Raw genomic sequence first — 17,794 nt, 5'->3', positions numbered from 1 at the left:
CAGTTATGCCTCTAGGCTAATGCAGGTTATCAACTGTAAATCTGAAAAGGCAAGCGCTCCGGAGGTTTTCACCAATGTCAAAATTCTACTACAAACAAACACCTGAATATCAAATCCTGCAGTTTGCCTGGTAGATTGTTTGCTGGGCACCAAAATATATAGATTATCTATATCTTTCTGTTACAATAACAATTCCTCTGCCTGCATACAGTATATGGGCTGTTGTCATGCAGTATATGGTGATCACATCATAAGTCTGTGGTGCAGCTTTAAGGCTCAGTATTGCCAGTGACAGCATTTTTGCCTCAACAATAATTAATACACATTAACCATATGCTTCAATACACTCACTAAATTTTAAGTTTTTCATTCTACACAGTCCGACTTAATTTTGGTACAGAGTTTTTTTTTTTATTATTTAACATGATTGAACGGCATACTTCATCTAAGGGTTTTGATGCTGACTTTGACACCACAGATCAAATCAACGAACCTCAAGGACAGAGCTGAATGGCCAACAGCTGTGCTAGTCTGCACATAATCTGTCTGTCTCCTCCAAGGTCACACTGAGTGTGAGCAAGATGTTAAATATAGCAATACAAATAGGAAACCCAGGAATATAATATTTGAATGTGTACATAACAAGCTTTTTGCTTCATATTCTCCATGTCATGTTTTTATGTCATGTCATCCCTATTAATTAGTTATCTCGCCTTTGTTCGTTCAGTTGACCTCACCTCACCCTATTGACAGAGCCCAGGGTTGAGTCATTCTCCCAGGTAAACAGGAACTCAGATGAACGCTGTATGCAGGGTGACCACGGATGTATGAGGTTGACATGCTTGCTGGCCTTGTTGTTCTTTCATCGAGGGACATTTCATTCAAGGACATTTCTCTCAGCACCTCACCTGTGAGCAGACCAGAGTGTTAGACAGTCACATCTACACTTTGACCCACTTTTATAGGCTGTGAAATGTGTCAATTCTGGCTCCACCACCAACCCATTAAAAAAACCCTTCCTTTTTTAATGTTTTTGTGATCACAGCAGCAAGCTAACATGGGCTGTCAAAGTATATACTGTATTATGTAAGGATGATGCGTTAGGGAATGAATAAATTACAACAGCCTTACCTCTGATACCTTCTTTTCCAGGAATGTAGTTTTTTGGTATTCAGTGCTGATTCTTGTAGACCTATTTGTGACATAAAAACTCAACCAAAACAACAACAACAAAAAAACCCCAACTTCCTGTATTTTCTTTGTGCCATGCATGAATGATGGATCTAGTTCCCTTTTTATATTTGTATATTTGTACTATTATATAACACAGTTCATGATTCATATTCCAAAAACTTTGATTTGGAGAGTTTACTTTACCTCTACTGTTAAATTAACTTTCACTTAAAGTCCTCCTCCACTCAAAAATATATTCTTGTTCCTACAGCTGGATGTTTGAGCTTCACTGATGTATGTGCAGTGTTTGACACTAGAAGGCTGTTTTCACATTCATCTGCTGAAAGTGGAAAGTTTCCATGTGCTCACTGAAAATCTCATTTTAAGGAGTCGGCCTACAAGCATAGTTTGGAGCTAATCCTGGTCCAATATGCAATTTATGCAAGTGTGATATGGAAACTTGAAGCCTCCAGTACACAAACACTAAGAATGGACTTAACAGTGAAGCAGGGGACATCTTGTGTCCAGCAGTTAAATTTCTGAAATTAAACATATTTGCATATTTATAGATTCGGGATTTTTATTGAGGGAGAAGGAGTAGATGTAATTTTAATGATTTTAACAAGATAATTGAACTATTTTATGGAAAAACCCATCTCAGGCACAAATTATTATTCAAAGTAGAGTATTTAATATACATCTTAAAACATGTCTGGAGGGGATCTTTAAAAGATTTTTTTTAATTATATTCTTTCCAAGAGCAGCACCTGGTGGTCAAAAATTTAATTGCACATGCAATGTCGACTACTAAACTTTAGCTGACTGTATTTAACGCCCAACGTGTTGTGTTGCACATTACACGGCGTTTTAAATCATACATGATTGATATGAGGAATTAGTTAGCGCTGCTCTCTCTATAACAATATGTCAGACAGTATTTCAGCACGCTGCAGCACTGTGAAGCACAGGTTTTACGCGGAACCTTGTGTCTTGTGTTGAGCTGAACACGGAGCTCTTGGCGGCTACATCAGGGATGCTAACCAGCTGTGCTGCTGCTAGCCTCGCCGGTTCTTGCTGACAGTCACTCACCTCGCGTCCTCGCCACTTAAACTTCCACTATAATTTAGTTAACTGCTACAGAGCTGAATGACAGTGACTGTGCTGTTTGTGTGTTACTGTTTTGTAAAAGAATCATGCAGCTGAGGCATTAAAAATGAGAGAAGGGTGAGTATATGGCTGCATTATTAAGCATTGATGAGTTAGCGCTAGGTAGCTAGCTAATAGTGCCGATAGCACTAGCAGGCTAAAGGATAGCTTGACAGTTAGCATGCTTGTTATCGAGCTAAGGCGGTTTGGGAAGTAATTTTAAAGCTTAGTTGATCGCCAGTTGCTAACTTGACAGTCTAGAAATATAAATCTGAGTGATAGCTGACGTTAAACGGTAGTTTAAACTCTCCCAGCTAACGCTAGTCGTATGTTCCTTTTGCCTGGTAAGTTAGCAGCTGTCACTATCCAGCCTTAAATGCATCCTCGGTTTTTGTCCATGTAAACTAACGTTGTGTGGGTGCACCCTGGTCCTGGAGAGCCCCAGCACTGCATTATTGATTAATTAAAGAAGGTGTTTTCAGTTCATCATGATTTGGTGTCAATTATGAGTGATTGTGCAGTTGTGGCCGTCAAGATTCAATATTTCTGTATTGTCATTTCGCAGTACTCGCATACATTGAAATGAAATTGTTTCTCCCACACCAAAAATCTTGCACTTGCAGAATAAACGATTTCAAAAAACTTGACTACTGAAAATATACTTAGCAAATCTGTGAAGAAAGTTTCAGAAACGTAGAGTAAATGAATTATATATCCACACACGTACATTAAAGTATAAAAACCTAAATAGCAGCAAAAGTCTAGTGTATTTAGCAGTAATATGTTCAAATTATGGACAGACTGATATCAAAGTCCAGTAAACACAGGATGGAGACAGACAGTGCTGTCGCCAGTTAGATGAATAGTTGGAGAGGCATAATCAGTAGCACAGAGGGCCTTTTGAGTTATGAGGGCTGTTAAGGCTGAAAAGTTGAAGCAGAACTTTATAATGGCCATCTTATAAAGGCTACTGTGTTCAAATGTTAAACATCAGTATACAGTGTAATTGGTGCAGTCATTTATTGCAATACAATATTGTTGTTGCTTACAGATTCTCAAATGTCAGGATTTGCTTGTCTTTCCTCTTTTCTTATGTCATTTTTTAAAAATGAAGTTAAATAAAATTTGTATTTTGCCTTTTCACTATGTGCTTGGGTAACTTATCGTGAAATTTGTCATTTAATTTTCATATGAATAGATAAAACAATTAATTCAAATTTCTTGATCATGTACATTTATATTCTACCATCTTCCCTTACCCTCTACTCTCTCTTTGGTTCTCTCTGTATTTGCAGAGTGTGTGTTGTGTGACTCAGCTCTTGTGTAGCGATGGAGAAGCCCTGGAGGCTGTGGGGGGCAATGGAGCGGTGTACCCTGACTCTGGCCTCCTGGTCTTGGGGTGCCTGTCGCGTCTCCCTGTTGGCCCTAATCCTAACCTTTCACCTATATGGAGGATTTTTTCTCCTGGCTCTCATCCTAGCCTCTGTGGCGGGCATCCTCTACAAATTCCAGGATGTGCTCCTCTACTTCCCCGACCAGCCCTCCTCCTCTCGCCTTTATGTTCCCATGCCAACGGGAATCCCACATGAGAATGTGTACATTCGCACCAAGGACGGTGTGAAGCTCAACCTTATCCTGCTTCGCTACACAGGAGGGGACATGCCTCCTGGAGTCACCCCTGGCAATCAAAGCAGCCCTTCCTCCTCAGCTCCACCTACCATCCTTTATTTCCATGGTAATGCAGGCAATATAGGTCACAGGGTGCCAAACGCTCTGCTGATGCTGGTCAATCTGAAAGCCAATGTGGTGCTGGTGGACTATCGTGGCTATGGAAAGAGCGAGGGTGAGCCCAGCGAGGATGGGCTGTACCTGGATGCCGAGGCCACGCTGGACTATGTCATGACCCGTCCTGATCTGGACAAGACAAAGGTGGTACTGTTTGGCCGCTCACTAGGTGGTGCTGTGGCCGTGCGCTTGGCGTCAGTCAATCCTCACCGTGTAGCAGCCATTATTGTTGAAAATACCTTCCTCAGCATCCCACACATGGCAGCGACACTCTTCTCCTTCTTGCCCATGCGTCTGCTGCCCTTGTGGTGCTACAGGAATCAGTTCCTGTCCTATCGGCAGGTGGCGCTCTGCCGCATGCCCTCTCTGTTCGTGTCTGGTCTGTCGGACCAGCTCATCCCACCAGTCATGATGAAACAACTGTATGAGCTGTCTCCTGCACGGACTAAACGCCTGGCTATCTTTCCAGAGGGCACACACAACGACACGTGGCAGTGTCAGGGCTACTTCGCTGCTTTGGAGCAGTTCATAAAAGACCTGATGAAGAGCCATGCCCATGAAGAGAGTGCTCAGCCCTCTGCTAGTGTCACCATTATCTGACAGGAATGACTGACTAAAGGTTATGGGCTGGATGAAGGAAAGGCAGTCAAGAAATTGATGAGACTGACATAATAGATTTTTTGGGAAGAATGTAAATTTTTTTATGCTTTTGTCTGGGTTTTTATTTTATTTCACTCTTTTTACCTTTCTGTAAATGTAACATCTTTGTCAAAATGATTTGACTTAGTCAAGGTTTTAAGAAAGGGAAACATTACCCTCATAGGTTATTTTGTGTTTCAACTCTGAATGCATGTACTTGTGACCTTTTTATGAATGAAGCCAGAGCATACATGCTCACACTGAAAGATGTGTCACAACCACAAAAGAATCAGCTGTGGTGCGTCTACTGAAATTAATTACAATCACTGAAACAATTGCGCTTTCTATAATGACCCTATAAGGTCCTACAGTATATCAGTGAAAACAGATTACTACTGCAATTCAAATTACACTTCTTCTGAAATACAAAATGAGACACTGAGGATATGTAGGCCTATACTGTGTATATATATAAATATGTTTTGTCAATACATTGCACTTTTTTGTTCAAGTTTACTCAAGTGTTGCGTTTCGTAGGCTAACATCTTCTGAGCAATACTTAGAGGAACATAAGGATGTTTTTTCTTTCCCTTTTTGGTGAGGAACATTAATATTGAGTACTTGCAGCAGCTTGGCATGTCATGACATTGTAGTGATCAGTATATATGTACCCTTGAAAATTTTGTTTGGCACAATAGTGTAAAGATTTGTGCTGCTGAATAGTTATATTCAGCTACAAAAAGTCATTTGTTGGCTGAAATAAAGAGGTCCCTAAGATAATGTTGACAAGTTTGTCCCCATCAAAGATAAGTTGTCCTTAAGATCTTTTTCTTATCAGACTTCTTGTGTTTCTATGTGACAGGGATAAGCTACAAGATATTCTTCCTGGCACTGTGTCCTGTTTGAAGACAACTAGCTCACAGGATTGTCTGTACTCTGAAATTGGTCGGACTTCCTATTGAGCAGCTTTGGCTCCTGTAGTTTGGTAAGGAGCGTTTGTTCTGGGTGTGGTCTGTCTTGATACAGCACTGTAACACATATGAACATTGAAAAAGTTACTGGTTGGTGTAGTCCTCCTGTTCATACTAGCCGTCAAGAGAGTTTAACTGAAGCGAAAATGAGGCTTCAGCAGTCTGAGTTAGCCAAATTAAGTGGATATTCTCTAAAGTTGAGCCACCTGTTGAGTGCAAAATTCTGTTTTTGCGTCACTACTGCATTTCTGCAGATCAACAAGGAAATGATGTCTTGCAAAACACAAAAAGGAAATTTTGGGTGAAAAAGAGTAACCTCGAAAGATACTGTCTTTTTTTTTGTCTAACTCAGACTGTAGAAGCCTCATATTAGCTTCAGCAGAACTTAGTTTTTTTCCTCAATCTATTTCATTGGAGTAGCAATAGGAACGGATTTCTTAACAGTTAGTATAGACAGGATTACAATCACTAATAACTCTTTCAACATACATACATATGTGCATGAGAGTATTGTATTAAGATAGTCTTGAAAAATCTGAATCTGTCCTTTTAATTATTGGAAATTAAATTGTAAGCTTTTTAACAAACATAATTTGTTATTGTCATCAGCGTTATAATTGTCATTTGGAGGATTCTAGGTTCTCGTCTCACCCGATGCTTGTGTGGCAAAATGGCTTTACTCACTTGGAGGGCTTTTAATGAGCTAATTAACCATTCCTGCATGTCTTCCAGGGGGTGGAGCAGAGCCTGACAATTTAAAACACTGTTATCTGCTCTTGCTTTCAAAATGCAGCACGCTGCACTGCAGAGGTATCAAAGCCATTTAAATACACAACGGATTTCCTTAGCCATATGTGATACTGTTTGTTAAACAGTATGCTAAACAAAATTAAACACCGAAAGACCAAATATGTTTGTGTCAGTGTGTTAACAACTTGAACAATGGTGTAAAGGCTACTATGAATGTAAATTTTGGTCTTAAATGAACAAGTGTGCTTTATAAGAAATAATGTACAGATAATCTTTTCTCCCTTTTTCGTGTGACATTTTCCCAGCAGTGGCACTGAACCATTTCAGACGTTTTTGTAATATACGTAACCCCCATGATCAGTTAGATGCAGTTTTATGATTTTTACCCATCATATGTTGGCAGTGCACATTGTGCAGTCTGATTTCTTAACGTGAGTGCATACTCGTGTCCTTCCACACACTTTCTTTTACACACTGCTCTTAGTTTGCATTGCACCCTCTCTTCATTCATTCACTTGATTTTGTTGTTTTGGTGGCTGGCCTAAAGCAAAATTAATAATACATAGAATTATTGTGTTGGTTTTTATCCTGAAATGTGTTGTTACTGTCAAGACCCTGATGTTGAAAAGAAATGGAATCAAACTGAATGTCTGTTCATTTTTTTTTTTTTTTTTTATAAAGAAAATAATTTGCTAGTTATTGTGTGACTGCACTATGGAACATACTTTTATATGTTCTTCTGATTGTGAATAAAGTGGTATGAATGCTGTTCAAAGTGTTGGCATAATTTGAAATTTGTGAGTTGCGTTTGCAAGCTGGCATGTGATTATGTTGAGTCTTGGCAAATTTCTGTAATGAGCCTGCACAGTGTTGACATTATTTCTGTACATTTACCGTGACATGCAGTGACTCCACACTGAAGAAACATTGATGGGATATGTGAACAGTCAGACATCTGAATGATTCATCTTTATCTTTAGTATGAAACAGTCAGTTTAAGGAATTTTTCCATTTTAGAGTTGTTTCTTTTCTATTTAAGAACAATGTCGACAACTTCTTTTGTAAGCACACATTTTCACTTTCTATTTTCTGTACTGTAACATGTAATAAAATTGATACATGAAAATTGCTTGTCATGTCTGGTTTTTCTGTATTGTAAATCCACTTTAACAGAAAAATTGCCTAGTTTCAAATTCATTCATACATCTTGACTATTTCTACCATTTCACTTTTTATATTCTGGGAATCGCAGTTTGTTTTGCTAAGTTATGTTGCCATTAAAAGTTGAAGTCATTTTTGCACTTCCCTCTTTCTGTACTTGTTGGCCTCTTGAGCCGTCTCATTTAAATGCAATGGTGTCATTAATAATAATAATTTCTCCTTGGTCTGAAATGTCTCCCCCAACGTCCAAAACATACTGTTTGCCATCTTACTGCTAAGACTGTCCTCCCTTTTCCCACTCCCTGCACTGGATATTCGTTAGAATGTGGGAGAAACTGAAATGTGGTTTGTAATAAAGGAGCAAGATGAAGAGAAAGGGAGAGAGATCGGTCAGGCAGGAAGTAGTGAGTGTGGTTAGCTGAGCGGAACAATAGAGGGGAAGCTGTTTTGCCTTTTTTTATGCTGTATTCGTTCTGCGTAGTCCGTCAGACTGAACTGGAACCGGCTACTGACGGACCAAACCGAGAGTTAAGGAAATCAGCAGGGCTTGTAGGCAGGAATTAAGGTAAAGCTGGAAAGAAAACACTGATGCCAGGAGTAAACATTCACCAATCCTAGCCCGAGTCTTGTCAAAAGAGAGGTCGTGTAGTTCAGACATGAGACCCGTCATGCTGCTAGTGTGAGACTGTATGGGACCCGTGATGGCAGTTTTAGCAGGTGTGGAGCCTGGGACTGGACAAAAGGCAGGTGAAGGGAGGCTGTCCTGGCCAGTTTTCCTGCTGACACTTGCTGCGGTCACCTCCTCCTCTCTTTCAGCTCTGTCTTTGTACCAACTGGTGGCTCTCAGAGCTGAGGTAGAGGGACTCAAATCAGAGGTTTGTCGCAGGAGAGAAGAGGGACAAGAGGCCAAGCACGGAAGCCAGGTGAGAGACAGCTAGTCCTCAGGGACATATCAAACACCCTCATCTCCTCATCTGAACGGGGTTGTAAAGACATGCAAGATGTTGTGTTTTACTTGTGTGTATTGTTTTTCTAAGGACTATGTTGTGTCTGTACAGACTGAGAATATCAGTAGCAGGAGAAGCGGCCAGGAGCCACTGCACCAGCCAGGCTCTCAACAGCCTTTCACCCTGACAAGGAGGAAGAGAATTGTCTCTGCAACAGAGACATTAGGTAAGACACATTAGCCTACACCTGAGCCTGGCTGTTTACTGTTCAGTACATGCTGTTATTAATGGCTAGTCTGCCTGGAGAGTGAGATTGCAACAAGATTGAATATTATCATACATGTGAACAGTTCTTTTTCCAGTAAAGTGGTGATTAAGGTCTAATCTGCAGTATCTTTCTTATTGTTATGATATTTCCTATACCATTGTCAGGTCAATTTTATTTATACAGCCCAAAATCAAATATTTGTCTCAGAGATACATTCCCAAACAAAACAGTGTCCTTTTAAAACAGACTGTGTGAATGACTCATCAACTTTGGATAACATGTGAAGCAGTAGCACATGTTCAGATGTGCGGTTAAATAATACCACAGTGTTATGTGGAACTGTGTTCAACGTAAGTTCAAGCAATTTCACAAACCTTGGTATAAAGGTCATTAACATTTATACCGCTGTCACGTCAATGGAATATTGCCAAAAAAGGAAAAAGGGAAGGAGCAGAAGTAAAAGATTAACAGCCATTAGATAAGCAATATGCAGATGGTAACAAAAAAAAGATGCTGGCCAGTTTTAACATCTATAAATTTCTCTTATGTTTTGTCACAGTTTCTCAGCCTTGCCTGCAATTGTTGGCAAACAGTAGCAGGAAAACCTTCAAGAAAGGTACAGTATATACAGTATACTTTGGTGATTTGTATTCATTTTTATTTGGATTTCCTATCATGTTGTATTTATTAGCATTTTGCTATTTGAAATGAGTTTTCATTTGGATCTAACAAGTTTATGTTAAATAAACCTATAATTGAAAAATAATTATGTATGCAGAAACCCTAAGCAGCGACTAAATGATTACCAATTGCAACAGGCCAACTCTTTTGGTAGATGTGGAGCCTTAAGTGCTTTGAGATGTTCTCTAATATAATGTTAGGTTTTGGTTCAGTATTCGATCAGGACACGCACACAGGTATCCCCTGGCAGACTGGGCTGAAGAGAGGCTCTGCTTTGGAGGCAGACGGAGACAGCATCATAGTCAGAGAGGAGGGCTTCTACTTTGTGTACAGTCAGGTAGGTCTATTTGTTGTCCTTTCATAGTTTGTCCACAGGGGGGCACTGCTGAACTGTGTGCCAATCACCAGAGAGGAACATGTCTACTACATACAGTGCAGGAAAAAGGGTGTGCTCTGTCTAAGCATGCAGATGTTTAACAGACCTTGAAGTAACGTCAATGATGCATGTGTATGAAATAAATTGATATATCATTTTGCACTTTGTACACTGTTGATGCATGTTAAAACCCATGCCGGCACCAGACCTAGATTTAACCCTGTATTTCTGATATGTTCAGGTCTACTACATGGACAGCACCTTTGCAATGGGCCATGTGTTGATCCGGAGGAAGAGGAATGTGGTGGGAGACGAGCCTCAGTATGTGATCCTGTCCCGCTGCATCCAGAACATGAACCCCATCTACCCTTACAACACCTGCTACACAGGAGGTCAGCTTGTGTTATTGTTTATGTCCTGCTATGCTCACCCTTTTTACAGCAGCTGCTACGGAAGGTCAATCTGCATGTTTTCCTCTTTAGTCAAGCTCAAGCATGTGTGTGTGTGTCTGTGGAATAGCTGTGTGTGTGTGTGTGTGTAGTCTGGTATAGGTGAAAAAAAAAAGAAAATGCCAGGTGTGAATCGCACTGTTCATCCCTCAGGTATTGCGAAGCTGGAGGTCGGGGACCACTTGGAGCTGCTGATCCCCCGGTCCACAGCCAATGTGTCCCTGGATGGAGATGCCACCTTTGTGGGTGCTGTCAAACTGGCTTAAAGTGCGTCACCTCACTTTGGACCCGAGGGACTATGTTGTGGTTGGAAAGAGCCGCCGTAGTGGGAGGAAACAGAGCAAGAAGGCACAGTTCTGGTGACCTCGCCTGACTGGTTGCTGTGAGAAGAATACAGGAAACAGCCGTTTCTGCACTGACTGAATGAGAGACTGTGAGACTCTTAGCTTGTTCAGCCTGAGGGGACATGAAGGGGACTATGAGTTGATGGCATAGCCTTTACTCTTAAACATACAGTGTAGATGCACCTTCTGGTTACAGCTGTATTACGTTCATTTCTACCACACATGAAGAGAAAATATTGTAAAAATGGTCCAAATCAAGTACTTTTTCTTTACATAATCACAAACACATGGCAACGTCAGTCTTATACTCTTTAATGTATCAATAATCTTTCCTCCTGTAGCAGCAGCATTACTCTACCATAGTTCTTCTCATGCTTTCTTTTTTAGATACTTAAACATACCCAAGATTGGTCTGATTTATCATCTGAATGCCATAGTTTGATTTAAGTTTATCTGTATATGGCTAATTGATATGAAAATCCAGATGCAATAAAGTGACAATTCTTGCACAAGAGATGACATCATTTCAAATCTGGGTGGAGGTTGTTGTTCCACTGTTGGCCACAAGAAGGAGAGACTTCAGTGTTGCAGAACATCCTGCCAGGCAGCAGAGAAAATCAGGTAAATGAGACTATTTTTAGATTGACACACAGTATAGTGAGATGATGTCTGCACAGTCAAAGGAGCTGCTCAATGGATTTGTAATGCCTGAGGACCCCCAAGGAACCAGTGAAATATTCTCAATGGATAATTCTTCACTTTATATTATGTTAAGCTAGGGGCAGCGTTCATACACATTATGGCCAATGGATTTCCAGCTGACTTTTCCATGACTTAAAGCCAAACATTATGTGAATTCTGTGTATATACAGAGTACTTTTGCATACAATAAGACTGTGTGATAATTCAGCATGATCTTTTATGGACTTTGAGAGAAATTGCATTGTGATGATCACATTGGATCATATAAACATCTCCTGCATAAATTAATGATTTAATGCTAATTGTAATTAAAAACTGAACTTCGAAATTGAAATTTGAACACATTTGAAGTTTGAGTTTTACCTGATTCACTGCATTGAAAATCAATCTGAGGACAAGATTTAGATCATGGAAAAACCTCTAGTATACAATACTTCTTACATGTACACAAATTAATTACAACAATATATAGTTTGATTGAAATAGTGGTTATCTGGGTAACAACTAAAACTTGAACACTGCTGGAAAATACTGTACATCTGCTGTTGGTACTGAATTTTTGGATACAGAGGTTTGGTGGCAGAGGAGACAGAAACCCTGCAGGGGTCGAAGGTGTTTTGCACATTATGCCTGATGTATCTGTATTGTGTTGCATCGGTACAGCTGTGGTGTCATAGCTATTGGAATCTATTACAGCCAGTATATGTCCTCTCACAACTCACATGGGCCTCCACTATTTTTGTTGAACCAGTCTTCCTCACACTGTATTGAATTCACTCAAAAATGTATATAAATATCTTCACTAATTTATGATTGACATAACATCAATAGTCATAAAAATATCAATAATAGCTGCTTTAAAGGAGCTATGCTACTCTCATAACACGAGGGCTGGAATTATGCTTCTCCAGGCTGCACATAGGTGAACATGTACAGGGGTCATTCTGGGACATTTGTGGTGTTGTTTCTTTTATACTTGTATGCAATATGTTTACATTTGTTTTACACTTTGGACCCGACTCCCGACAGGAAATTAATCAACCAATCAACTTGCTTGACGTGGAATTTGTGCACATCAACTCCTCTGTGAGCATCTACGTCCTACTGTTACCCATAACACTCTTATTTGCATGGGTTCGCACAACAACAGAGTTAATTTATTTTTTCCTTGTTTTTTAAGGATCCATGTGTTTTGACAAAGACAGAGAGATAAACATTTCTGTGATCCTATTAGGACATTCATGTGAGGAACCATCTATTAGTTTGGAGAAAAATATAAAATCGATTTTTCCCGTAGTGATTTGGAGCAAAATGCCCCAGGGCATCTTCCTCACACCTATTCTTCTATGTAGTCTGATTTTTGTGAAAAAATTAATAAAGAAATACCATGATTGGTAAATAAATAACATTATATCATGTTTAAATGAAAAGACATTTTAAAAAAAACTGATTCTCTGCTTATTTGTTTAGAGCAAAAACTGCTAACTACAATTAGCATTCGGATAAAAAAAAATGATTAGTAAAGAATAAATAAATGATTTAGTCGTAGACCTCTCTTTAAAATGTAGAAACAGTGACAGAATTGAAGAGTTGTTTATTTTGTTTTGTTTACGGCTTAGATCTTTTAAAGCTAATCCTCATTAGAGTAGCATATTTAAATTAACTTTGCCTTTTAAAAATGTTACTCATTGTAAAAGAGAGAAAAACAAAACAAAATGCTCTTGATGAGATAGTATTCATTATGTAAATTATAAAATCTGTAGATACCTCAAATCAAGATGACTCCCCAGGGCATCTTATCCCTGATAGGAAGGCATCTTGTGATATTTGTCAGCCAGATATTTTTGATCATTTTGAAGAGACTGATATTTCAATATTTTTGTGTTTGAGCTCTCCGTCACTTGCCATACTCTATCCTGTTTCCCCTCCCTGTGTAATTCTCTCTCTCTCTCTCACACACACACACACACACTCCTTCTGTCCGTTGGGGCAAAAAGTTAGACAAAGCCCAGTGGGTGGTCACTTCTACGCTAGGCATTTTGCCCTCGGAGTCATGGCTCCATCTGACAAGAAGAGAGACCAAAAGAGGGGGAGGGAGGACGAAAGTCTGAAATAGAAGGCTGAGGAAGAAAGATTTCAAAAGGACTTAATGGATAGTAGTAGCCATTAGTGGAAGAGTGAGTGGAAGAAGCTATGATGCTAAAACATATAGGCTAGATAGAGTAGGCCATGCCCAGGCTACTTCAGCCATGGAGGCAGGGACGCTCTTTGATGATCTGGTAAACAGAGCAGACGGCTGTACAAACAGCAATCGAGAAAAAGAAGAAGACGAAGGAGGAGGAAGAGGAGGAGGAGGAGGAGGAGGAGGAGGAGTAGGAGGAGGGTATAAGAGAAGAGGGGAGCACACATCTCTTGTATAAAGGGTAAATGTGTCAGGCATGATGCTCCCCTCCCTCTGGGCCAGAAATGTCTTTGTGTGATGCCATGGTGACGGCTGGTGTGTTGGCGGAAGCTGATGTCATTGTGGGCTCGTCTCTCAAAAGAGACCAGCATCTGACTGGGGGAATCAGGAAATGAGACCTGCTGTGTACACATGCTGGCACTGTGTATAGTTCACACATTCACACACACACACACACACACACACACACGCACACATGTTGTGAGTGCAACATGAGTGTGTGCGAGTTACATTATTAAACAGGAAACATGCATAAAGACAAGTATATATCATATATACACTGAAAGAAGTCATAAATATTTTCAATGAATAAGTCTGTGTTATTGTCTCATTTTACACCTATTAAACATAAATGGTGTTTATGTTTATGTTTAGTCATGAATATTCAATGATGCCGAGAAATACTTGAAAGTTTTCAGAGGCTGTAAACATGGACCTTGTCATCTCTGTGTCCTCATCTGTCCTTTAATTTCCTCCCTCCTCCCTCTTTTCCTGTTTTGGGAGCTTTAGGACAGGTTTGACTGATGACAGGGGGTAAATGAATCCTGATTATAAAACCCAGCATGCTCTGTTTCTGCAGAAAACCACCACAAACACACTCGCACACACACTGCAGCTTCTGCAAACAGACATACTGTAGACTTGCACATGCACATTCAACACACACACACACACACACACACACATATACATACGCACACATGCTCCCCTAAACACTAACAAAATGTGCAGCACTCACGTCGTCTCACCGTGCTGCAGTGTACTACACGGTTGTTCCATGTATGTACTTCTCTAGTATTTGGGGATTACTTTGATCTGCTGCAGTCAGCCCAAAGTAATCAGGCTGATCCAGAGCCCTCAAGCTGAACTGGCAGCAGCACTGCGTGGATTTCTCGTTTAAGTGAGGATTTGGTTTAACAACAAACAGGATTGTGCCATCCGTTACTCTAAATTCTAAAAAATGTGTTCTGAGCTTTGCCATGCTGTAGATTTTTAATCGATTTGGCTCGAGAAGACACTTAATTGTTTTTGATCCGAAAAACGTGACTGACCCAGCAGAGTGAGAGGTTTATTTGTTTTTAACAGTGTTACCATTTGATCGGGTTTAGTTTTTCTCCCCTGACTACATAGGATCTGCTAGAATATAAGCTGATCTATAATTCATATGGTTCTGCCTCTGCTTGGAATCAAACCACGATGAAACGGCAGGCGTGCAATCTGCATGAGTGCAAGAAAATAAAGAGCAGATTTAAAAGTTGTCTCTGTTCAAGCTCATCTTGATAAATCTCGCTTTTTTTTTTCTTTTTTTTTCTTCCTCTGGCCTTTTTCTCAAGGACATCAGCTTATTACAGAGGAGAGGAAACACATCAAATGGATGAGACGAGAGAGAGAGAGGGATTCTGGTTAGCCACAACTCTGCTCCCCCACCCTCATCCTCCTCTCTCCTCTCTCCATCTCCAGCTCCTGACTCCCACACTCTGCTCTGCTTTATGCCTCCAAGATGGAGCTTTGGCAGACACACACACACACACACAGACACACACACACACACACACATAGCCAGAAACGTTTGTCTAGGTCTGTTTTTGTGTCATGCTAAAATGCTTCGTACACTCGGGGGCTGCGGGACAGGGTGTGCAGTTTGTATACACTGTAAATATGAACTACTGGTTCTCTCATGCAACTTGACTCTGATCTCGCCACCAGTTCCTTTCAAAGCATGAAGAAAACATCAAAATGCTGTGCTGTATGTGCAAAAGTACAAACGAAACCACTGTAACAGCTGTTCATAAACACCTAAGAAACTAACAAGACAGATGAACATAAATTTACTTATAATACATATAATTAATAATACTATTAATTTCCAATATTTCAGTGTTAAATGAAAAGGAACAGAGTATAAGGCAGACAAAAAAAAGTCACAGATCCAGGGTTTTCATCTGGTTATATAAACATATTTTATATTTTTTATTTTTTAAAGTGGAAAAAATGAAAAACATGGTCACAAAAAAAAGAACTAAGAAGACATGTATGACCTACGATATAAAACATCACTTGTCTCCCTCTTTCTGTGTGTACGAGGAGAGGAGAAGAGCGCCGACAGAGGAGGATGAGCGGTGAGAGGTGGGGTGAAAGAAGGAGTTAAGTGGATGAGAGGGAAGGAGAGAGAGGGAAGGCGCGTAGTTGTCCTTTTGCTCGGCACATCTGCTCTGCGCTGCTTTTTCATCCCCCCTTTTCTCACTCTATGTTCTCACTTTCAGTCCATTGTTTGATTCCCAAACACTAACACACAGCATGCGCATGCACACACACACACACACACACACACACACACACACACACAACACAGGCGCAGCTCATTGCACAGTGTGTATAAAGTCCTGTGTCACTCATTCCCACCAGCTGCTTATGGGCTTGTGATAAGCAGTTGTAATTAGAGATTTAAACGTCCATCTCACTCTCTTTCTTTCTCTCTCTCTCACAAACACACACACACACTCACTCACTAACTAACTCCTAAATCACTCTCTCTCCTTTTTCATTTAATGACTCATGCTCTCTTTCTCTCTCTCTCTCTCTTTTTCAAATACTCCCCCTTCATTCACCCAAACTGGCACACTCCTCTCTCTCTCTCCCCCCCTCTCCTCTCTCGCCCTTTCTCTCTCTCTGATGGGATGTCAGTAGAGGATTTTAGCCTATGGGTGTAGATGTGGAGGGAGCTGGGAGTTGATTTCTCTCTCTCTCTCTCTCTCTCTCTCTCTCTCTCTCTCTTTCTGTGTCTCAAAGTGCTTCAGATCTCTGCAGCTGAGACCAGATTGTCTATGGATGTTATTTCCTAGCTGAAAAGAAAGCGATAAGAACTACGGGGGGAACTGTTACCTTGAGGTATGGTGCCACTTGTCTCCTGTTTGTCTGTGAGTGTCCTCTGTTCTTTAGCTGTGTGAGAATATGTGTGAGTTTCTCTCTGTCACATAGGGGCCTGCTGGCACAGTGTTGGGCCATTGGCAGTTTTGATTTACCTTCTGCATGAATGTGTTGCTATAACTGAACAAACATCTCACAAAGAGTCAATGGTCTGCATTCATTCAGCTTATATATTTTCCAAGGAAAAGACTATTTCTTTTCCCTAAATGTCCATTGTCTCTGTTCACTGTCTGGGCCTTTTGTTTTGTTCCTTTCATTTTTTTTCCCTTCTTGCATGCTGTTGTTTGCCCCGAGATGTTGCATGTATGCCGACTGGCAGCGCAGGAAAAGGGAAACAGGTTTGTTGGCTTGTTCACTGCACACACAAACACCCACTCCTCCAAAAAGCCTTTGGGGAGCCTGGATGTCAGCTGGGAAATCGTCCCAGTTTCAGAGGACCTTGAGCGGCTTTCACCCAAACGCTGTGTGGTTGTGTGATGTCTGCAGTGTGTGTCAGTGGGACAGAAGAGAGAGCAAAAAAAAAAAAAAAGCAAAGAAAGGTAGAAAAAAGTAAGAGAGGGGGAAACAGACACAAGAATAGAGGCATTGTAGTGGGCAGACAGAAAAGATCAGTGAGGAGAAGGAGAGGAGGACAGGTTTTATAGTCTGTAAAGGTTTTTCTGCTTGGTGTAACAGAGCGGAGTAACAGACAAGAACATAACTCTGGCTGTGTCAACCACACAAAACTCCGCTTTGTTTCACAGGAGCTCACAGATGGGCTCATTCAGACAGCAGAGGGCCTACACCCCAGTGTGTGTGTATGTGTGTGTATGTGTTTGTGTTCAAACATGTTGATGTCAAACCCTCGGGACAATATGATGCAGAGTTTGACTGTTAAATACTGTGTAAAAAATCAACCATGGTAAACTGTGTGTGTATGTGTGTGTGTGTGTGTGTATGTGTGTGTGTGTGTGTGTGTGTGTGTGTGTGTGTGTGTGCTACACCCATCTGTCCCCTTGCTCAGCCAGATTGTG

General features: G+C 40.6%; 3 protein-coding genes across 4 annotated transcripts in view; all 3 read left to right on the top strand.

The window, feature by feature from the left end:
- Nucleotides 1-1,954: 1,954 nt before the first annotated feature.
- Nucleotides 1,955-7,590, top strand: abhd13 (abhydrolase domain containing 13). Its single transcript, XM_044365956.1, has 2 exons — nucleotides 1,955-2,397; nucleotides 3,615-7,590. The coding sequence occupies exon 2, from the start codon at nucleotides 3,649-3,651 to the stop codon at nucleotides 4,702-4,704; it is 1,056 nt and encodes a 351-aa protein (XP_044221891.1). The 5' UTR covers nucleotides 1,955-2,397; nucleotides 3,615-3,648; the 3' UTR covers nucleotides 4,705-7,590.
- Nucleotides 7,591-8,027: 437 nt separating this feature from the next.
- Nucleotides 8,028-11,202, top strand: tnfsf13b (TNF superfamily member 13b). 2 transcript variants are annotated; one of them, XM_044365967.1, is made up of 6 exons: nucleotides 8,028-8,548; nucleotides 8,684-8,798; nucleotides 9,400-9,456; nucleotides 9,734-9,858; nucleotides 10,139-10,289; nucleotides 10,500-11,202. In XM_044365967.1, the coding sequence occupies exons 1-6, from the start codon at nucleotides 8,315-8,317 to the stop codon at nucleotides 10,610-10,612; spliced, it is 795 nt and encodes a 264-aa protein (XP_044221902.1). In that variant the 5' UTR covers nucleotides 8,028-8,314; the 3' UTR covers nucleotides 10,613-11,202. The 2 variants fall into 2 exon arrangements, with proteins under 2 accessions (XP_044221902.1, XP_044221901.1); XM_044365966.1 differs by having other exon boundaries at nucleotides 8,029-8,548; nucleotides 9,722-9,858.
- Nucleotides 11,203-16,543: 5,341 nt separating this feature from the next.
- Nucleotides 16,544-17,794, top strand: part of myo16 (myosin XVI) — a 109,479-nt gene continuing 108,228 nt past the window's right edge. Inside the window, exon 1 of the mRNA XM_044365911.1 lies at nucleotides 16,544-16,742. The gene's annotated coding sequence lies outside the window, so the exon portion shown is untranslated. The remainder of the gene's footprint in view (nucleotides 16,743-17,794) is intronic.

The sequence above is a fragment of the Thunnus albacares genome, chromosome 11 (genome assembly GCF_914725855.1).
Source record: "Thunnus albacares chromosome 11, fThuAlb1.1, whole genome shotgun sequence".
Lineage (NCBI taxonomy): Eukaryota > Metazoa > Chordata > Actinopteri > Scombriformes > Scombridae > Thunnus > Thunnus albacares.
The sequence above is the reverse complement of the archived record's forward strand: the minus strand, read 5'-3'. Positions and strand labels throughout refer to the sequence as shown.

Coding starts and splice junctions, on each gene's coding strand:
- abhd13 (XM_044365956.1), top strand. CDS start 3,649: ATGGAGAAGCCCTGGAGGCTGTGGGGGGCAATGGAGCGGTGTACCCTG.
- tnfsf13b (XM_044365966.1), top strand. CDS start 8,315: ATGGGACCCGTGATGGCAGTTTTAGCAGGTGTGGAGCCTGGGACTGGA. Junction 8,799..9,399: donor CTCTGCAACAGAGACATTAG/GTAAGACACATT, acceptor GTTTTGTCACAG/TTTCTCAGCCTTGCCTGCAA. Junction 9,859..10,138: donor TCTACTTTGTGTACAGTCAG/GTAGGTCTATTT, acceptor TGATATGTTCAG/GTCTACTACATGGACAGCAC.